A 19,250-nucleotide genomic window follows, 5' to 3' on the forward strand; every position below is an offset into this window, starting at 1 on the left:
CCCGTCGCCACTGTTATAATCTCTTTCTTCTTACGGTTATGACTCAGCTATTCCTATTGCTTAGTATTCTTGGACACCGATTCACTCGACAAGACCCCAAATCAGAACACGGTTGAACAGGAAAGAGATTATATTCCAAATAACAAGGTTAGATGGAGGCAAGATGCAAGTCAGAAGCACAATAGGGAAAAACGTCAGTATATTTATAGTTTTTACATAAGAAGATTCCAGAGTATTCTCCAACTATCGACTAGTGCTGATTGGATAAGAATCAGCCAATCAGCGTGCACCAAAGCAATCATGCATTGAGCATGCTTTAATCCAGTCTATTTCCCGCTAACAATTAATAACTGATACATTTAGTTATGGTAACTATCATCTTGATTTTATTCATTTAAAATTATGTGAATTGGAGGAATATGTTGCCAAAAAGTTCAGATACCCCTTAATGGTCGAACATAAAAGGCATAGCTCAATATAAGTAGCTGTAAATACATCACCACTAATAGCCAATCAAAAACGTTATGTGGGATGGGGTAAAATGATGCCCAATATATTTACACATTAATATGCATGTGGTTAAACTCATTGGTGTATTAAGTGGGAAATATCAATATACCTTATTTGACCAGACAACAGCATACGATAATTAACTCAAGTAACCAGGTTATGCAACTATGCAATTTTTAACGGTAAAAAAAACATCCGTATAGACCAATAATAAAAAAGTCGTTCCCGTTTAGCAGATGCTACTTATACACTAGAATATCAGATTCCTGATCAATGCATTCAGAAACTTGGCATTCCAAGTCAGATTACTTTTAACAAGATTTCAGGAGAATTCGTTTCCAAGTGCACAGCCTTTAGAAAGTAATGCATCTGTTTAGTACTGACAAAGATTAAAATAGACCTGTTTGTTGAAAGAGTTAAATGTCGCTTTCAATATAACTAATCCGGCTATTAATCATATATGTATTGCAAATCAGACATTCATCATATTTGATCCATATATATTGAATATTTTGCTAGATTCCCAAGAAATGATAGTTCTGTAATTAAGAGCTTAACAGTGAACAAACGACCTTAGTAAACTACTTGGATTACCATAGTTCCAGCTTTAGAAATAACTTTATATACACATATTAAAGGGCGGCCTGCTTGAGCATCTGAGCTACCTGTTCCTGCCATATAGATATCTCAACAAGTTATCTATTTTTCTTTGTTTTAATCTATCATTATGTCTATTTATCGCATAACCTATTCTGCTGCGTTTCTGAAAAGTGTACAACCTTTCGTTGTCAAAGTTACAAAAAACTCAATGAGACAATGTGGTTGCTGGCAATATACAACGAAAAGAATGCACGTTATTCAGATATTCATTTACTGAACTGCTAACATCTAACTGGCGATCACTCAATATTTATCGCCAGGACCGACCGAGAAGAAAGAAACGGAAACTTGTTGAAATACTTTGCGCTGAGAATTCTATATTGTACCAAAAATATATTATTAAATAAAGCTGATGATAATAATTAAAAAAACTATACTGTCTAGGGTAATGCATAGATGAACATTAAAGTACATAATAGGTATTTGTCAATCTTCTTACTTTCCGAACATTTACACCCCAACGATGACAAGTAAAGTGTTGTCCTACATAAATCACATTCTCTTTTTTCATCTTCCGAATTTTCAAAAACCATTCGTTCCGTAAGCCTAACACCAATCCTCGCCAAATGACGTCTCAAACTACGTTCAGTAGTAAGTAAATCACCTAACTGTTTTGTGATAACCGTTAGAAATTCCACACTGAGTGGTTCAACAGACTTAGCCATACGACACAACAATTCGGCATGTGAGAAAACTGGAGTTCTATGTAAAAGTGCATAGTGCTCAATACAATTTAGCCCATATTCAAGCTGAAATAAATCAAAATAAGGCAATTTCAGTTAAGGACGTTTAAAATAATATGCAATATATATGATCATTACAACACTTCATTTAGGACACGACTAAATAGTAAACCAAAACATTGCAAAATACAAAACGGTGCTCAAAACATCATTACTTATATACACTAAAATAAATCTGACATCTCAATAAAAACAGTGCACACCAAATAACTGCTTACATCTGATAAACAACTTGTTAAAACATTCTGCATATCCTGTCTACAACATCAACACTTATCACATACTTATTCATTTCTCACGCTGAATAACACGAAGTTCGGCGATAGAAGCCAAGCTATTAACTTTTGATTTTTGGGATAAGCAGTGTCTAGACGACCAAAAACAGATGGAATGAAGAATGTGTATCTCTTTAGTTAACCTAACCTCTAAATTTCCTAAAATCAAAGATAATAACTTGTACCCTACCAATTATTATTCAATTAGAGTAAATTGTTTACAACCCTATCAGAACACAGGATCAAATTAATTGCTAAACATATCCAGACGCCTAGGTGACATTGTAATTCAAGTTAACACTTAAGTATAACTTTAGGGAGACAACAAAACGCCAAAAATATATGGTTTGCCAAAATCTCTCGATACACAAAAACTGAGCATTTTGTCCTTCTCTTTTTCGTTTACAGATCCAACATTTAAATTATCTTTCAAAAGATTGAGTGCAAAACAAACGAACAATAATTCAGTAGCAGAAAGCCCTGTTATGTTTACCCAATCTGCAGGGCAAAAGTTAACTGCTTCCGCAAAGTTAAATCCTTGGTTGAAACCAGCATGGAATGCGCGAGGAAATGTCACTACGAATTCACCGACCATTTGGTCAGTACGATAAACGGGGACACCATGTGCTTGGAGTCTAGATGGTGAGACCATTGTAGTCATATGATGCAATAAATCTGGAGAATTGACAAATAATTCAGGGACCTCAGAACGCATGGCCAATTCGAAAGCATCGGCGTAGTTCGTTGGAACTCCATACCACGTTTTTGGCTCACCCCTGAAAATTTCAGAGCAGATAAAACAAAATAATCGGATGTAGTAAGTGGGGAATGTCACTGAATTGCATGATTTTACAACAAGTTGAATTTCCAAGGTGCTAGGTATATAAAAAAGGGTTTTGAAAGTTATTGAACTCTAAATCGTAATAGGGTTGTTTGTATGGATGTAACATAAAAAATAGACGGCGGAAAGTGTTAAGGTTCAAAGAACCGGACAAACATAATATTGTAGGATCTCGCAAAAAGTATTGATGGGTTCAAGTCTTTATGCTTCACTGCACAAAAAGAATTGACAGAAGAGAAGTATTGCAATCAATATTTCAATCAGTAGCTTTACCAGATGTGAGCCGAAACGACATCTACGATTAAATACTTGTAATCTACTTGTATCTTTCAACACTAAAAGAGGTACCTCACGACCACCGAGTAATATATAAAGCAAATAGTGCACAGTAAACTTCGATTTGAAAAATAGTCGGACACCTCACGGTAACACAATTCAAACAGGTTATTATTTATTTATTTATTTATTTATTTGAACACATAAATATTGGCACAAAGGAACACAGAATACATATGCGCCACACAAGTCACTTGATTTTTGAGTGGGTTGTGATATTGCCCGGGGTGCCTCAACCAAAGCAGATAGGCGAGTACAAAGAGAATCTCTGTTTCTATCCTGATATTTCACACATGACCATATCATCAGGACTTAATGAATTATCAACATATCCGTACTTATTCCTAGCATACATGTGAGCAACAGTAAAACTAAGAAAGGAATCACCACCAATACATAACAATTAGAGCGCTTTAACCACCATATCACTATTAAGTCTGCTCTATAATCCACTAGTTGTGATGGTTTTCATTGTAGGATGGTTGTTTTTCATGAAAGCTGCTTCTAGTTGTATGTAACAATATCCAAACAACTGTAACTATGCCTAACATTATAAAATCACACTAAGGCTAATCAGTCGGTTTGGGCACCCGGGCAGTATCCCAGCCCTCACATAAATCGAATGATTTGTGTGGCGCATATCTATTTGGTGCCTCGTACCAATTTTCATGTGTTTAAATAAACAGTAAATAATTAAAAGGCTAATCAGTCAGTCATTATCAAAACAGAATAGCGCAAGTGTGTGTTGGCTAGAGTTCCCACACCACATTAGCATAGAGATTAAACTAAACATTTGAGTAGAGAAATTCAAATAAGATTAAAAGATAAGATAAACAATAAGATAGTTGATTTTGGAAAACAATGTACAGTATGTCCTTATATATATATATCAGAAGCAAGGAAGAGTGAACTTAAATTCCTTGATTTTCAATTGTGAACCAATAACCAAGCATAAATTCACGTATTCCACCTTAAGTCGTACTTTTCCTGAATGTATTAGTGATAGTACTCACCTCCCTGAACCGGAAACTGATACGCCGCTCAAACCCATGATTAAGATGTTGAAAGTCGAGTCCCCTAATCATCGAACCTCTGTTTCACTAAAGAAATTGCAACAGACAATGTAGCTTGTTTATCTACTTATTTGAACATACAAATATTGGTACACAGAAACACCGAATACATATGCGCAACACAAGTCACTTGATTTGTGAGTGGGCTGGGATACTTCCCAAGTGCCTAAGTTATTATTATTTATTTATTTGAACACGTAAACCCTGATAGGAAAAGACACGGAATATATATGCGTCACACAAGTCACTTGATTTGTGAGTGAGCTGTGATACTGCTCAGGTGCCCAAATCAGAGCAGGTAGTTTTCAAAGAGGGCCACACCTGGAGCCTTTGACCTAAAGATCTGATCCACAAGGCAGTGGATCAACGTCAGAAGATACAGTCCCATGGTTGCCGGTGACCAATAATTGGTTCATATGCCGTTTATTCCCTCATGATCCTGGAGCTTGTGTGCACCATTGGTTTGGAATCAGAGTTTTCCGATTCCCCTAGGTGGATCCTCTATATCCACCAACCTGGTTTAATTGCTGTACATTCACTTTTCGTCCTCTCAATTTCGTGAACAACACCCCCTCTGCAAGAAGGCAGTGATTAGGACTTCTTTGACAGTGGTTATACACGAGCGGCCATGTGAGAGCATTTCAAGAGGGAGAGTTTAAATGAATATGAGGACAAATCCATTCCAAATCAATATTTTTCACAAAAGCACTCTGCATCTCAAAAATTAAGACCAAAGTTAAGCTGGAATTCATCAGCCTAAAAAAACATGAAAGTAAGTAGTTATTAGTCCCAATATAAAAAAAATTCGGACTTGATAGGTAAGTATACCTTTCCCCCTGGGTTATATTAATATGTCAAAACGTAAGCTGTACATCGAGATGAAGGCTTGTTGGGTAAATAACACTTAATTAGGTATGAAAAGAAATATATTGGGAATCGCGGATGATAAGATTGGTGCTTACATATGCAGATAGTTAATGGAGTAACTCCAATGATCCTCTGTGTGCCAGCAAAAACAGGAAAACGCCATACCAACATAGCACCAAGGAATCTGCAATTAAGATAAACTTTGAATCAAATATAAATGCAAAGCGATCTTACGTAACGACATTTATTCCAGAAAAAAGTCAGAATAATACTTTCGTAAGTATAAATAATGATCACAATCCAACGTAGTGTGACTCATTGGTTCAAGACATAGCTTTTAGACGTCGAGTTTTAATTCTGAACTTCACCTTGGTTACTTTTTGGAAGAGGGAGTAAAGTAGCATTTTTACCTATCATTTAAGTGGGAAAATAATTTGGTAGACGAAAGCAAGCTTTTCAGTGAACAGTTAATGTATCAAGTCCTTCTGTAAACAAATCGCTACAGGGAGCGTGGTATGTAAAACAATGAACCAGTGGTCTATGTATATATACATACATACATGTATACATATATATATATATATATATATATATATATTCTATGTTCCATGATGATAAATGACGAGTATGATTGACATAACTATGCTCCACTCAATAAGAAAAATCGATTACGAAGGTAGTGCATTTTCAAAACAAAAGGATCTTTGAGCAGTTAAATAAGATTCACAGTAATATCCACAGAACTAAACTAAACGAAATCCTAGTGAAGAAGTGAACGTTTCAACTCAAATTTAATGGAATATATAATGGTGTCCATTGTGTGTGTACGTATGATAATTGGATGCTGAATCTTTTTTCTGTTATTGCACTTCTTAGTTTGAGTTGTTGGTAAATAAAAAATTCTGCATTGATTGTAGGCTCCAAATGAGCGGTCAGTGAGTCTTTTTAAAAAGCGCTAATATATGTAGCAAAAGCCTGTGAACAGAGTACCACCTGGGACATTCATTTCTTAATGTATGCCCACAACCGCTCTCCTTTCTCTCGTTGCTTTACTTTCCGAATCATATTAAATTATACAGTTATCAGATAACTTACTAAGTAAGATGGTTTACAGTAAAACCATAAACATATATAAACTATCGGGCGAAGAGTAAGCTGACCACTAGGAATTAAACTATCTAGGGAAATGATCAGAACAATGATAAAAATATTTATTAGTTAATTGATGCTGTGTTCTAGCACAAATTATCCCATGTGGCTAAATAGGGCGGAACTTGATCACACGAATATGTATACATAAACATTCAAGACTTACAATCATGCCAGATATATTCCGTGGTAAAAATCTAAGAGCAGAGTTATCTAGCAGAGGAGTGTTGTTTAAATTCCAAGGTGAAGTAACATAATGTTTCAACTTCTGACTTATCCTTCCGGGTCGGGAAGTTGGGAAGCCTGATCCATGTTCACGAGCATTCAGGTCGGCCCCATACTCCACACTTACCCCAGTATCTTCGGAGCCAACAAGGCGCCAAAATTCGGCTTCAGTCTCTTCAAGTGAAACCATCTAAACAGATGAGTTAGAGTGAGAAAAACACTTACATGCGTTGGTTTCCCAAAGTGTTTCGCCTTGAAATCATCAGCTCGAATCCCAAATGTATGAAGCGTATATTTTACATTTGAGCTTTTAAATCCAAAAGCCTCATATCGATTTAACCGCTTATATCTCCTTATTATGCAAGAACGACAGTACCAATTTCCCTTGGGAACATCAGACAAAGGTGGATCAAGGCAGTACGTGTGACATGCTCCATAGGTTTCACAACCATCGCACAAGAGGAGATATTTGTCATCATCACCAAGATTGCACACAGAGCATACCATCTTGTTGACCTAAAAGAAGTAAATTACTTAAACGGTTGTGTACCGATGGTTTATTTTTTCGCGACTGACTTGAACATGAAAACTCTAAATGCTTATTATCATTTACCTATGAATGGCACTATAAATAATAATAGTACATACCGATTCATCAGCGATAAACGTATCATAGGGCAACAAGTACTTCTTATAGTGTGAACACAGAGCAGAGGCAAAAGATGGAATTGCTGGCAAGCCGATTTCCCCACAAATTTTACACCAAAGCTTTTTTTCGCACACAGTTTGGTAGCCGCCAGTACACTTTACCTGTTTCCATAATCGATAAATATCGATACTTTTCCCCTTTATTTGGGGGACAAACAGTGTAACATCCTAAAGAATGCAGTCATTAGGTACTCCACACTACCTGAGCCTCCCAAAAATTTATCAGAGAAGTAATAAAATGATATCTTACACGATTATACGCACTAACATCAGTCAACTCCTGCACTCTGGGAACAAAAGTAAAGTTTTGTTGATCGACAGAGAATGGTGGCTTCCAGCCCTTCCAAAATTAATAAATAATAAATATGATAAGACCCTTACATTTGGGGGGCGTATTTTACAAATCCCGTAATTAAATGCTACCGGGGAAATACGTTGGACATAACTAATAGGGTCAGTAAATTCTTCAGTTGTTGGGTTGAAAACTGGGGCGGATGGAGGGCGGATGAAATCCAGAGACATGGGCGGAAAAACTAAACGACTGAGACCTCATAAACCCATTTCCTAAGCGCTTTGAACAGCCGCTACTCATCTTACGTTTCAATGACCTTCAAATCTCTACAGGATACTTCAGTTTCATTTCAGTTTCCGTTTGGAAAGGACTAGGTAGCCTGTATTTGTCCTGACAGTGGTGGTCTCTCAGTTGATCCAAATTTCCTTCGGAAGTGTCGACAGATGGAGGTTCAATCGCGTGTTGAGATGATGTGTTCCATTCGTTGACGAGTTGATGGGAAAGTCGATAGTCAGCTGACAAATAATCTGTTCTGGGCTTGCGAACCGTTTTGGCGTGTCCTCGTAAACTCTCTGTTTCAGAAGACAAGAAAAGTGAGGGCATATCAGATGCAAACTTATCACTAAGTAATTAAAAATCTGTGATCAAGTCGCCTCTGATTCTTCTATATGACAGTGGATATAGGTTTAACTTTGCCAGCCAAACATCACACAAAAGCTTCGGCATTCCAGAAGTCAGCTAAGTTGCGATTCTTCGAACTTTACCCAACAACTCATTGTCTCTTTTAGGCAGCGGTTAGACAATTGTATGTGTACTCGAGTTTAGGACGAACGAATACTGTATACAAAGTCAAAATGGTTTCAGCATCGACATGACTAAGAGCCCTACGTGTTGACCACAGGGTTCTAAAACCTTCAGGGCCAATGCTTGACAGTGTGGATTAGTCTTTAAGTGTAGGTTAACGATGACTCCTAAGTCATTGTGTGCCATGACAACAGGTAGCTCACTGTAACTCACAGTGTATGTATATGTACCTTGGTGAACAAGATGCATCATAATGCACTTGGGAGCATTTATCGGCAACTACCGAATTTTTGACCACTCAGATAACTTTACCAGATCATTTTGAAGTTCCAAACTATCACTTTTACTTTCTATCGCCCTCCAATTCTTGACATCGTCAGCATATATCAAAACCAGTGATCATAGGAGACCAGGAAGACCATATACACCCAGGAGGAACAACACTGATCCCCAAACTGTACCCTGAGGCAGTCCGTCAAGCCTAGTTTCCCAGTTAGCAACTTTGAGTTCACTCGTACTCTTTATTGACGCTAAACTAGGAAGTCTGTTGTCCACAATAATGAATTGCCCCCAATCCTGACATTGCGTAACTTACATAACGGCCTGTTGTAAGGAACTCTGTCGAAAGCTTTGTTGAAGTCAATGTAAGCCCCATATATAGATAAAGTTTGGTCTTTAAGAGCGCATCAACTTTCACGGGCTACCAATAAGTTAGTGAGACAGAACTAACCTGTCCTAAAGCTGTGCTACTTTTCAGAAAGAATTAGGTTTTCGTACAGATGCTTAAACAAATCCTTCCGAATAATGTTTTCTGAAATCAAACACACTGGTTAGGTCTATGGGTCGATAGTTCTCAGGCCTATGTCTCGAACTTGTTTTGAAGATGGGACTTACTATAGCATTCTTCCAGTCTTTTGATAATCGACCCTGGGTTACAGATAGATTGAAACATCTGCTTAAGGTATTCGCGACAAGATTTGCTAACCCCTTTAGTAACCTCGTATGCAATTCATCGAATCTAATGGGTCTGCCTACGTCAGGTTCACTTAGCAGACCGAAGACTTCGAGTTCTTTAATGCTCGATGTGTTATGTGTGTTTATCAGTTGTCTGAACTGTAGGTGAAGGCATCTCTACGATATGTATTTATTTATTTATTTATCTGAACGCATAAATATTGGTACAAGAGGGCACCAAATATATATGCGTCACACAAACAATGAGAATTCGAAAAGAAAAAAAACAATGACGAACAGATTAGTGTAAGGTAGCGTAATAATAATAATAATAATAGTAACATTGGGGGAAACGGAAAGGCAATCCTTCGAAGTCAGCGATGATCGAACACAGAGAGTCGTCTAACATCCTCAACTCGGAGTGACCAGGTTTCACAAGCATAGAGCAAAACTGCTCTCACCGACGCGTTGTAGATCCAGCGAGACTAACATCATGAAGGCGCCAAAGATGACCCAGATTGGTATGAGCCGCTCTGGCTTTCACTATACTTTCGTTGATCTCATCACTCACACCCCCACCAGCACTTATGCAGCTACCTAGATACACGAACTTCTCGACTACTTCTATCTGCTCACCATTCAGGGTGAGTACAGGATTGGAATCCTGCCAGTCTTGTAGAAGTAATTTGCACTTCGAAGGTGCAAAGCACATACCATGCCTACGGACATTGATCGCCAACTGATTAAGTGCGGATTGCATGCCTTGGGCACTATCGCGCGGTAAGACAATATCATCCGCATACTCAAGGTCGAGAAATCTTTCTCCAGGCAACAGATCCACACCACCATTACTTACATCCATCAGAGCTGTTTCCAGAATGTCGTCGATGGCAAAGTTGAAGAGGAATGGTGAGATTGGGCAACCCTGTCTAACCCCACTGCTCGAATGGAACAATGGAGAGAGGTGGTTGTATGCCCTCATTCTGCCTAAGGTGTTTGTATATAGGGCCTTTAAGATGTTAATAAACTTCTCATGCACACCCTTCTTCAATAGACAGTCCCAGAGAACAGTCCTATCCAACGAATCGAAGGCAGCCCTGATGTCAAGAAACACTACGATTGTTGGCCTTTGATAAGTATGGAGGTGTTCTAACATTTGGCGGAGGGTGAAGTTATGAGTTATCAGTTCCTTAGTCAGAAAGTCACCACCATCTTTAAAAAGGGCCGGAGGTATTTCATCTGTGCCCGGTGATTTGTAGAGTTTCTCTACGATATATACATTGGTAAAGTAATTTGATAATACCTGAGCTTTGCTATGATCGTCCTCCATTAGTGATGTAGTATTACTTCCCCCCCAAAATACTCTCAGATTTCCTCTTCTCTTAGTTTTTTATTGGTTAATGTACGAGCATAATTTTTTAGGGTGTTCTATATATTTCTTAACAACTTCGTACAGAATTGTAGATTTGCCGAGGGTCTGGACACAAATATTTCCATCTTCCCGATATTGAGATTTTGCCTCTTCAGCTCCTAGTAACCTAAATTTCTCTCAAATTCTTCTCTTATGGAGAAGAGTGCAAATCCCTATACTGAACCACGGTAAGGAGTTTGTCGGACCCTTTGGTGTAGTCGATGGTATGTGCGGTGCAGTGAATTCTATGTACGAATATCCGAATCCACCTCAAGCTGTTTCAATTAAAGATTCTGGTGTTACTGACCAATCAACTGAGAATACTGAATGTATATTATCTTGTATATTTGCTTTCAAAACATTTCGTCTGCTTTGAGCTGACACATCCACGCTAATGACAACTATGTGGAAATCAAAGACCAGAACTGCATAGTCACTCCTGCCTAGGGATGGCACATAATGGAGGTTGGTGGCGTCATCCTCAAAGTGGGTCAATATGAGATCCGGTAGTTGAAACCGTCCAGCAACACCTCATTCACCTCACAGTTTGGACTACGGTAGGTAAGCGCAGTCAGCATCTCTTGTCACTCGCATTTGATGCGGCAACTAACTACTTCTCATGTCTCTTTTTCATGGGATTTGTTGTCAACAACGGTAAATAAGCTACTATTTCTAATGAACAGAGTCACTCCTCCTCCTCTGCGCTTCTGGATTCTGTCGGCCCTTACTGGTGTGAAGCGCGTAAAAACTTGTTGAAGATGGTGTGTCGGTAATGTTTCCACACGATTGGACAATACCTACCTGTAGACGTCGATTCGTTAGATATTGCACAGGAGGTGTGTTGTATATCTGAAGTATGCTGCGAAACGTAGTCCAGTTTTTGAGACTGGACGGGAGTACATGTCTGAAGACGGGCTTAAATAGATGGTAAGATGTTTGTGGTCAGTGAAAAGAGTGAATTCTCGGCCGTACTCCGATTGTTGAAGGTACTGTACAACACAATACATTCTTAGGATTTCCCTGTCGAAATTGCTGCACTACTTTATAACAGCTATAAACTTAAGAAGTTGGGAAGCATGTTGTGCGCCAGCAAATGTTGTAATTTATAGATCATGCCTGTAAAAATGACGTGTACCTGTTCATGCAGAAATATATTGTTATTATTTGAACTCTAGTATGAACTAAGAATCTCAGAAATAACGTAATCGGATCAAGAAGTACTAGATAAGCACTAACGAATGTACTGTATTTGGAATTCGAAATCAAGCATGCAACAAGTACAAAGGAATCATTAGTTGATTCAAACACCACAAGTTTGTAGCGTCTGTGGTCATGATGAATAGTATGAATAATAAAATGTTAAAGTATGACAGGTCTGTGACGTCACTTCATGTTATCTGTGATTTTTCTTTGATTGAACAGACCTCGATGCTAGAAGCTGCGTTGAACTCCGGAATCCGGTTGGCAGATGCAAACTGTTCTTCTACAGCGTTGTTTTGAAATGAGACAAGCACTGTCTGCACCTGTTGTGAAGCTTAAACAAAAGAGCTGTCTAAACAGGTCCTCGTCAAAGGTCTTTTGAGCATCCACCTATCAAAAGCGTAGCAACATGTCTGTTGCCGAGCCATGTTGTAGATCAATTTTGTTGGAATGATCCAACCTTTGTCGATCGGTTGGATTTCTACTCTCAAGAATAGCCCTTTTAAAGTTTTACAAGGTTCAGAAACATCACTAGTAAACATACTAGGTGCGACGTATCTGTTGAGATCTCGCGGTAATACTTTCAACACTGAGATGGATTGTGTACGTGCATCTGTCACGCCATTCTTGTGGAAGTCAGCTTCTGAATAGCAGAACCAGGCTACCTTATTTTCGGGCTAGAATGGTATGAGGCGAAAGAGGTTCAGTCCAAAGTAACTTGGGCGTCTGTACTATTATGATGGAGATATTATATACCGATGAGCGAAAAAAATTTCGAAAATATTGTAGCGGTAAATAAATCCCCAAAATAAATAGCACTAAGTTTTCGATATTGGATGCTGACCATATGTTTTAGTGGACTCATCTAGCTGAAGGCGCTCGGTCATGCATCCGCACCGGATCACGTGTGGTAACGCCGTGCTCAACATCAACCGCAATCGCTAGCCAGATTAGATCAGAGAATTCCGATATATTGGTCATCGCCAAATATACTCTTCCGATCTCCTTGACTCTGTCTTTTGATTTCTCTGGGTGGGAACGAAATATATTAGGTGTTACTGGTAGAAGCGTTGTCAAACACTGAATACCTGTGACATCATCATTAGTGAGACCAACGTGATCTGGTACACCGAATTGCAACTGTGAGACTGTTCCTTTTTGGGATTTTTATATATCATTGCCTTATTTTTTATTTTTTAAACATTGATTTTTTTCGTGTTTTTTCTTCGATATATATTTTTTTCCCGTCGTTCATTATCGTACTTCATATTTCACCATGACTGAACAGACACCTAAAGTACTCAAGCTTAAGACTTTGTCCCCGCCTTCGTTTCAACTGATGCCTTTCTGGCCCGACAACATCGAAGCCTGGTTTTGCTACGCAGAAGCCGACTTCTCCGAGCACGGCGTGATCGACACACGTGCACAATTCCTCTCAGTAGTCAAGGCACTACCGCGCGAATTCAACAGGTACGTAACACCTAGTATGTTTACTAGTGATGTTTCCGATCCTTACGAAATCTTAAAACTCTCGATTCTTAAACGAGGAGACCTAACCGATCGACAAAGGTTAGATCAACTCTTCAATAACATCGACCTGCAACACGGTTCTGCGACGGACATGTTGCAACGGATGAGAGAGGTAATAGGCCCAAGAACTTTCGACGAAGGTCTATTCAAACAACTCTTCTTGTCAAAACTTCCCCAACAGGTGCAAGCAGTTCTGGTCTCGTTCCAGAACAACGCCTTAGACGAGCTAGCTGCATCTGCCGACCGCATTTTAGAAATTACGAAACCTACTACCGAGGTATTTTCAGTCAAAGAAAAGCCTCACACGACTCAGAATGATATAACCGACTTATGTCACACACTCACGCGTTATCTTAGTCTTCGTACCGACCGTAAGAGATCGCGCACTCCACGTAGAAGCATTTCTCGTAAGCGATCTGTCTCTAGACCACGAGAGACAGATAACCCCGATTGGTGCTGGTATCATAACCAGTATGGAAAGTTTTCCAGAAATTGCAGAAAACCCTGCAATTTTCCCAACACGAAACCGACTGACTCGAAAGACAACTGGGGAAACTTCCAAGCCGGCACGCGTTAACGGCAACCGTAGCCGGCGAACAAAGCCGTCTGTTATTCGTCACAGATGTGACAACGAGAGTTCGCTACCTCGTCGACACTGGCGCAGAAGTTAGCGTTCTCCCAGCAAATCCTAACGACAGGCTTCACGAATCGACCTTAAACTTACAGGCGGCAAACGGAAAACCGATCGCTACGTATGGCAAAAGGTACGTTTACCTTAACGTGGGTTTACGCAAACCCACTCACTGGATCTTCGTTGTTGCTGATATTTCTATGCCAATCATTGGTATGGATCTTCTACAACACCATAATCTGATCATCGACACGCGCAAACGGAGGCTAGTAGACGGAAACACTAATTTGTCCGTTTGCGTAACTTCCTTTTCTGGTTGCAGATTATCCCCAGTCACAGTTAAGCATATGATCGAACCACTCCATCAACCACCACTCGATAAGTACCCTGGGATACAACAAACTCAACCGGAACTACCGTGTGTAACCAGCAATGTTACACATCACATCACGACTACAGGACCACCTGTATTCTCTAAAGCACGACGACTAGCTCCTGAAAAGCTAAGGTTAGCGAAAAACGAATTCGACCATATGATAGACTTAGGAATCATACGACCGTCAAGTAGCCCATATGCATCTCCGTTGCACATGGTCCCTAAAAAGGACAGCAACGATTGGCGTCCAACTGGTGACTATCGGCGATTGAACGCGAAAACCATTCCCGATCGTTACCCGTTGCCTCACATTCACGATTTGACAGCTACCTTGAAAGGTACAACTGTCTTTTCGAAAATCGACTTGGTTAAAGCGTATAACCAAATCCCTATGGCTACTGACGACATACCGAAAACAGCTATCATAACTCCTTTCGGACTCTATGAATTTTTGCGAATGCCTTTCGGTCTAAGAAATGCTGCTCAAACATTCCAAAGATTCATAGACGACGTTTTTCGAGGTCTCAACTTCGTACACGCGTATGTTGACGACTGTCTAATCGCAAGTCCGGACAGAGAAACACATCTCAAGCATCTGGATCTTGTTTTCGAACGATTACAAAAACATGGCATTACTGTAAACGTTCAGAAATGCCAATTCGGAACCGACTCGTTAGACTTTCTGGGACACACTATCGATGCTCAAGGTATCCGACCCCTTAGAACCAAAGTGGCGGCCATTCTGGATTACCCAGAACCGACCACCGTCAAGCAATTACGCACGTTTAACGGCCTCGTAAGTTTCTATAGACGTTTCATACCGAAATGCGCATTACTTATGAAACCTCTGACCGACCAACTTCGTGGAAATGCGAAATCCATCAATTTGAACGACACCGCACGAAAAGCATTCTCCACAGTTAAGGAACTGATTGCTAAAGCAACAATGCTCGCACATCAGGACACCGAAGCACCCATTAGTATCGCAGTAGACGCATCGAACTCGGCAATCGGTGGCGTCTTACAACAATGGGTTAACAACTCTTGGCAACCCTTGGCATTTTTCTCTAGAAGGTTGCTAGACACCGAATCGAGGTACAGCACATTCGGTAGGGAACTCCTAGCTATGTATTGTGCTGTACGGCATTTCCAACACTATATCGAAGGCCGTGAATTCACTCTTTTCACGGACCATAAACCACTCACTTTCTCGTTAAGCTCTCCTTCTGACAAGTACTCTCCTCGTGAGTCTCGACAACTGGACTACATTTCGCAGTTTACTTCAGATATTCAACACATCTCTGGAGCAAACAATGTAGTTGCAGACGCCTTATCTCGCATAACTTCCTTGAACAGTTTCCAAGGAATCGACCTTCTTAAACTCGCCGAGCTTCAAAAAGAAGACACTGATCTTCAGCACGAGTTATCGTCCACAACACTTAAACTACGCATCAAACAGATGGGATCAGGTAACGAAACCTTACTTTGTGACACATCTACAGGTAGGGATCGCCCAATCGTGCCGAAACATTATCGACGCAATGTCTTCAATACATTGCACAAACTTTCGCATCCAGGTGTTCGTGCAACCATCAAGCTTATAGCAGAAAGGTTTTGCTGGCCTGGAATGAATAAAGACGTGAGGGAGTGGGCACGCTCCTGTGTAAGCTGCCAAAAATCTAAGGTTGTCAGACACAAAAAATGTCCCCTAGGCTCGTTTAAAACCCCCGATGCTCGTTTCGACCATGTTCATCTGGATTTGGTAGGACCTTTACCAGATTCAAATGGATACTCTTATCTTTTAACCTGCGTAGACCGTTTCACTCGATGGCCAGAAGCAGTACCTATTAAGGACATCACTGCTGAAACAGTGGCCCGCACCTTCGTCGAACGATGGGTAGCAAACTTCGGTTGCCCTTCAACCATCACTACAGACCGCGGACGTCAGTTTGAGTCTGATCTTTTCCGTCGTCTGACCACACTTTTGGGAATCACTCGCTTCCGAACGACTGCCTACCACCCACAAGCAAACGGGTTGGTAGAACGTTTTCACCGACAACTAAAAGCTTCACTATCAGCTGCAAACGTTTCACAGTGGACCGACGCTCTTCCACTTGTCTTACTAGGTATTCGCAATGCAGTGAAAGCCGACATTGGATACACTGCGGCTCAACTCGTTTATGGAACGACACTTCGACTTCCAGGAGAATTCGTGGATCCTTCATCCTCTTCAATGAACATGGATCTAACCTCCTACACGAACAGGCTTACAAACGCAATGCGTTCAGTTAAACCTGCTTCCACTCGACCTCAATCAACTGATGTTTTCGTTCAACCTGACTTACGATATAGTACACACGTTTTCATTCGTCGAGACTCGCATCGACGACCTTTCGAATCAGCATACGAAGGACCTATCAAAGTTCTTCAACGCGAACCGAAGTACTATATAGTCGATAAGAACGGAACAAACGATAGCATCAGCATCGATCGCCTCAAAGCAGCGTATTTAGAAGGAAATCCTATCTACGTCGATTTTCCTTCGTTACAATCGAACGAGACGACTCCACTCATAATTCCTCAACCGACAACCAACACTAGCGATGATACTCCGAATGTATCTGAAAATATACCTAAAACGACGCGTTCTGGAAGAAGAGTTAGATTTCCAGAACATTTAAACGACTACTGCACGTAAGGCACTACTCGACATTTTATATTATCTCGATCTTTGTTTTTAACGATATATAATTTTTTTTAAAAAAAAGACAATTTTATTATGTTTATATATTTATTTTTTTTTTACTTAAAAAAACAAAACAAAAAAAACATTTTTAACGCTATTATGTGTGCTTGAGTATATTTTCCATTTTTCGCCGACATTGTGTTTTTACGCACATGCGAGTGTATTTCGACATGCACTTACACTTTCTTTTTTCTTTTCCAGGACGGCTGGAAAAGAACAATGCAGTTTACGAGGAATCGAAATTTTTCGTTGTAACTTTTTCTTTTTTTACTATGTTGTACCTCGGTCCCATATAGTAAGGAAAGACGACCAGACGCTGCTACACTTAGTAAGCTATCAGAAGAGTGTTTACCAACGACAAACTCGTTGGGTTTAAACTTCTGGCTGGCCACGTCTTAGGGTCGTCACTGCCTCACTAGGGGGGGAGTGATCTGTAGCGGTAAATAAATCCCCAAAATAAATAGCACTAAGTTTTCGACATTGGATGCTGACCATATGTTTTAGTGGACTCATCTAGCTGAAGGCGCTCGGTCATGCATCCGCACCAGATCACGTGTGGTAACGCCGTGCTCAACATCAACCGCAATCGCTAGCCAGATTAGATCAGAGAATTCCGATATATTGGTCATCGCCAAATATACTCTTCCGATCTCCTTGACTCTGTCTTTTGATTTCTCTGGGTGGGAACGAAATATATTAGGTGTTACTGGTAGAAGCGTTGTCAAACACTGAATACCTGTGACATCATCAATATTAAAAAAATATCACAGTATATGAAAATACAAGTTTAAACATGACATATAACGTCCCAACAAGGAACAGACACAGTTTGCGAATAGGTGTACCAGATCACGTCGGCATCACCACCAAAGATGCCACAAGTATTCGGAGTTTCACAATGCCTTAACCAGTAACACCTTTATAATTGAAGTATTCCAACCCAGTCAAATCAGAAGTCAGGAATGAACGAGTTCAAAGATATATTTGAAGGCCACAGGTATGTCGAAAAACGTTAGGTCTAAACTGTTTAGTGGTTGAAAGGGTTGCGTAGCATGGCGCGCCCACTAGTGATCTGGTAAGGATGGGTGACCGAGAGCCTTCATATAGGTGAGTCCAGTAAAACTAATGCGGCCAGCATCAAATGTCTAAGATTTACGGGGCAATTGACTGTGGGGATTTATTTACCCCTACGATGGTTTCGAAAAAACGACCAACGTTTCGATGTCTAGATACCTAAACTAATTATCCCAACTTACACATTGGTAAACTCAACTTTGAAAATAATAAAGTTATCTACCTAAACAACACATTATCCAATTACTGAACAGCAATTAATGTTTTATTGTTTGAACAGTCAGGCCAAAAATCCTCTGATAATCAAGCTTATGAAATGGCCATTAAAATAATGATCATTAGATTACTCTGCATTTGATGACAACTTAGAATTATACATGATCAGTTCGATCTGATTTAAATATATACGACAAATAACAGATTGTCCACTGTTTAATCACTTGTATTTGCGTTATACATAATTTTACATCATGTAAGTAGAATAAGAATAAATTGTTTTTCACCCCTTTGTTACCTTTTACTTGGACTTTCATTTAATTGACCTTTATTAATTTTCATAGAAAATGCCCTGACAAGTATATGTGTGACCAGATTGTTGGAAATATATAGCGCAAATACATAACATTTTTCAGATCAACTCCGTCTTCTCATTATTCCATCGAAATTTGTAAAAGGGACTAATTGCTTTAATCACTTGTACTTAAAATTCACTTTTACCTGGCTCGCTGTATAGTGTTAACAGCGTATTAGTGGTGATTAGAGGATTGTATTAGGATTTATAAGCATCCATTTATTATTATCCTAAAGGTTCAAGATTTAATGATGTAAATATATGTTTTCAGTTT

General features: G+C 39.6%; 2 protein-coding genes across 2 annotated transcripts in view; one reads left to right on the plus strand and one right to left on the minus strand.

The window, feature by feature from the left end:
* KDM5A_3 (Lysine-specific demethylase 5A) overlaps nt 1-8,001 on the minus strand; it is a 48,775-nt gene extending 40,774 nt beyond the window's left edge. Inside the window, exons 1-9 of the mRNA XM_051213491.1 lie at nt 7,769-8,001; nt 7,590-7,727; nt 7,328-7,555; nt 7,230-7,292; nt 6,905-7,195; nt 6,621-6,869; nt 5,401-5,489; nt 2,682-2,964; nt 1,610-1,919 (exon numbers count right to left, since the gene is read on the minus strand). Of these exons, the coding sequence (XP_051069472.1) occupies nt 1,610-1,919; nt 2,682-2,964; nt 5,401-5,489; nt 6,621-6,869; nt 6,905-7,195; nt 7,230-7,292; nt 7,328-7,555; nt 7,590-7,727; nt 7,769-7,909 (1,792 nt within the window). The 5' untranslated portion in view covers nt 7,910-8,001. The remainder of the gene's footprint in view (nt 1-1,609; nt 1,920-2,681; nt 2,965-5,400; nt 5,490-6,620; nt 6,870-6,904; nt 7,196-7,229; nt 7,293-7,327; nt 7,556-7,589; nt 7,728-7,768) is intronic.
* Nucleotides 8,002-13,888: 5,887 nt separating this feature from the next.
* On the plus strand, nt 13,889-15,189 carry MS3_00005418 (uncharacterized protein; the record flags this gene model as incomplete). Its single annotated transcript, XM_051213493.1, has 1 exon — nt 13,889-15,189. A coding segment is annotated over exon 1 (780 nt), but the record flags the coding sequence as incomplete, so codon positions are not given.
* Between the last annotated feature and the right edge of the window lie 4,061 nt (nt 15,190-19,250).

Source organism: Schistosoma haematobium, chromosome 3, assembly GCF_000699445.3.
Source record: "Schistosoma haematobium chromosome 3, whole genome shotgun sequence".
NCBI lineage: Eukaryota > Metazoa > Platyhelminthes > Trematoda > Strigeidida > Schistosomatidae > Schistosoma > Schistosoma haematobium.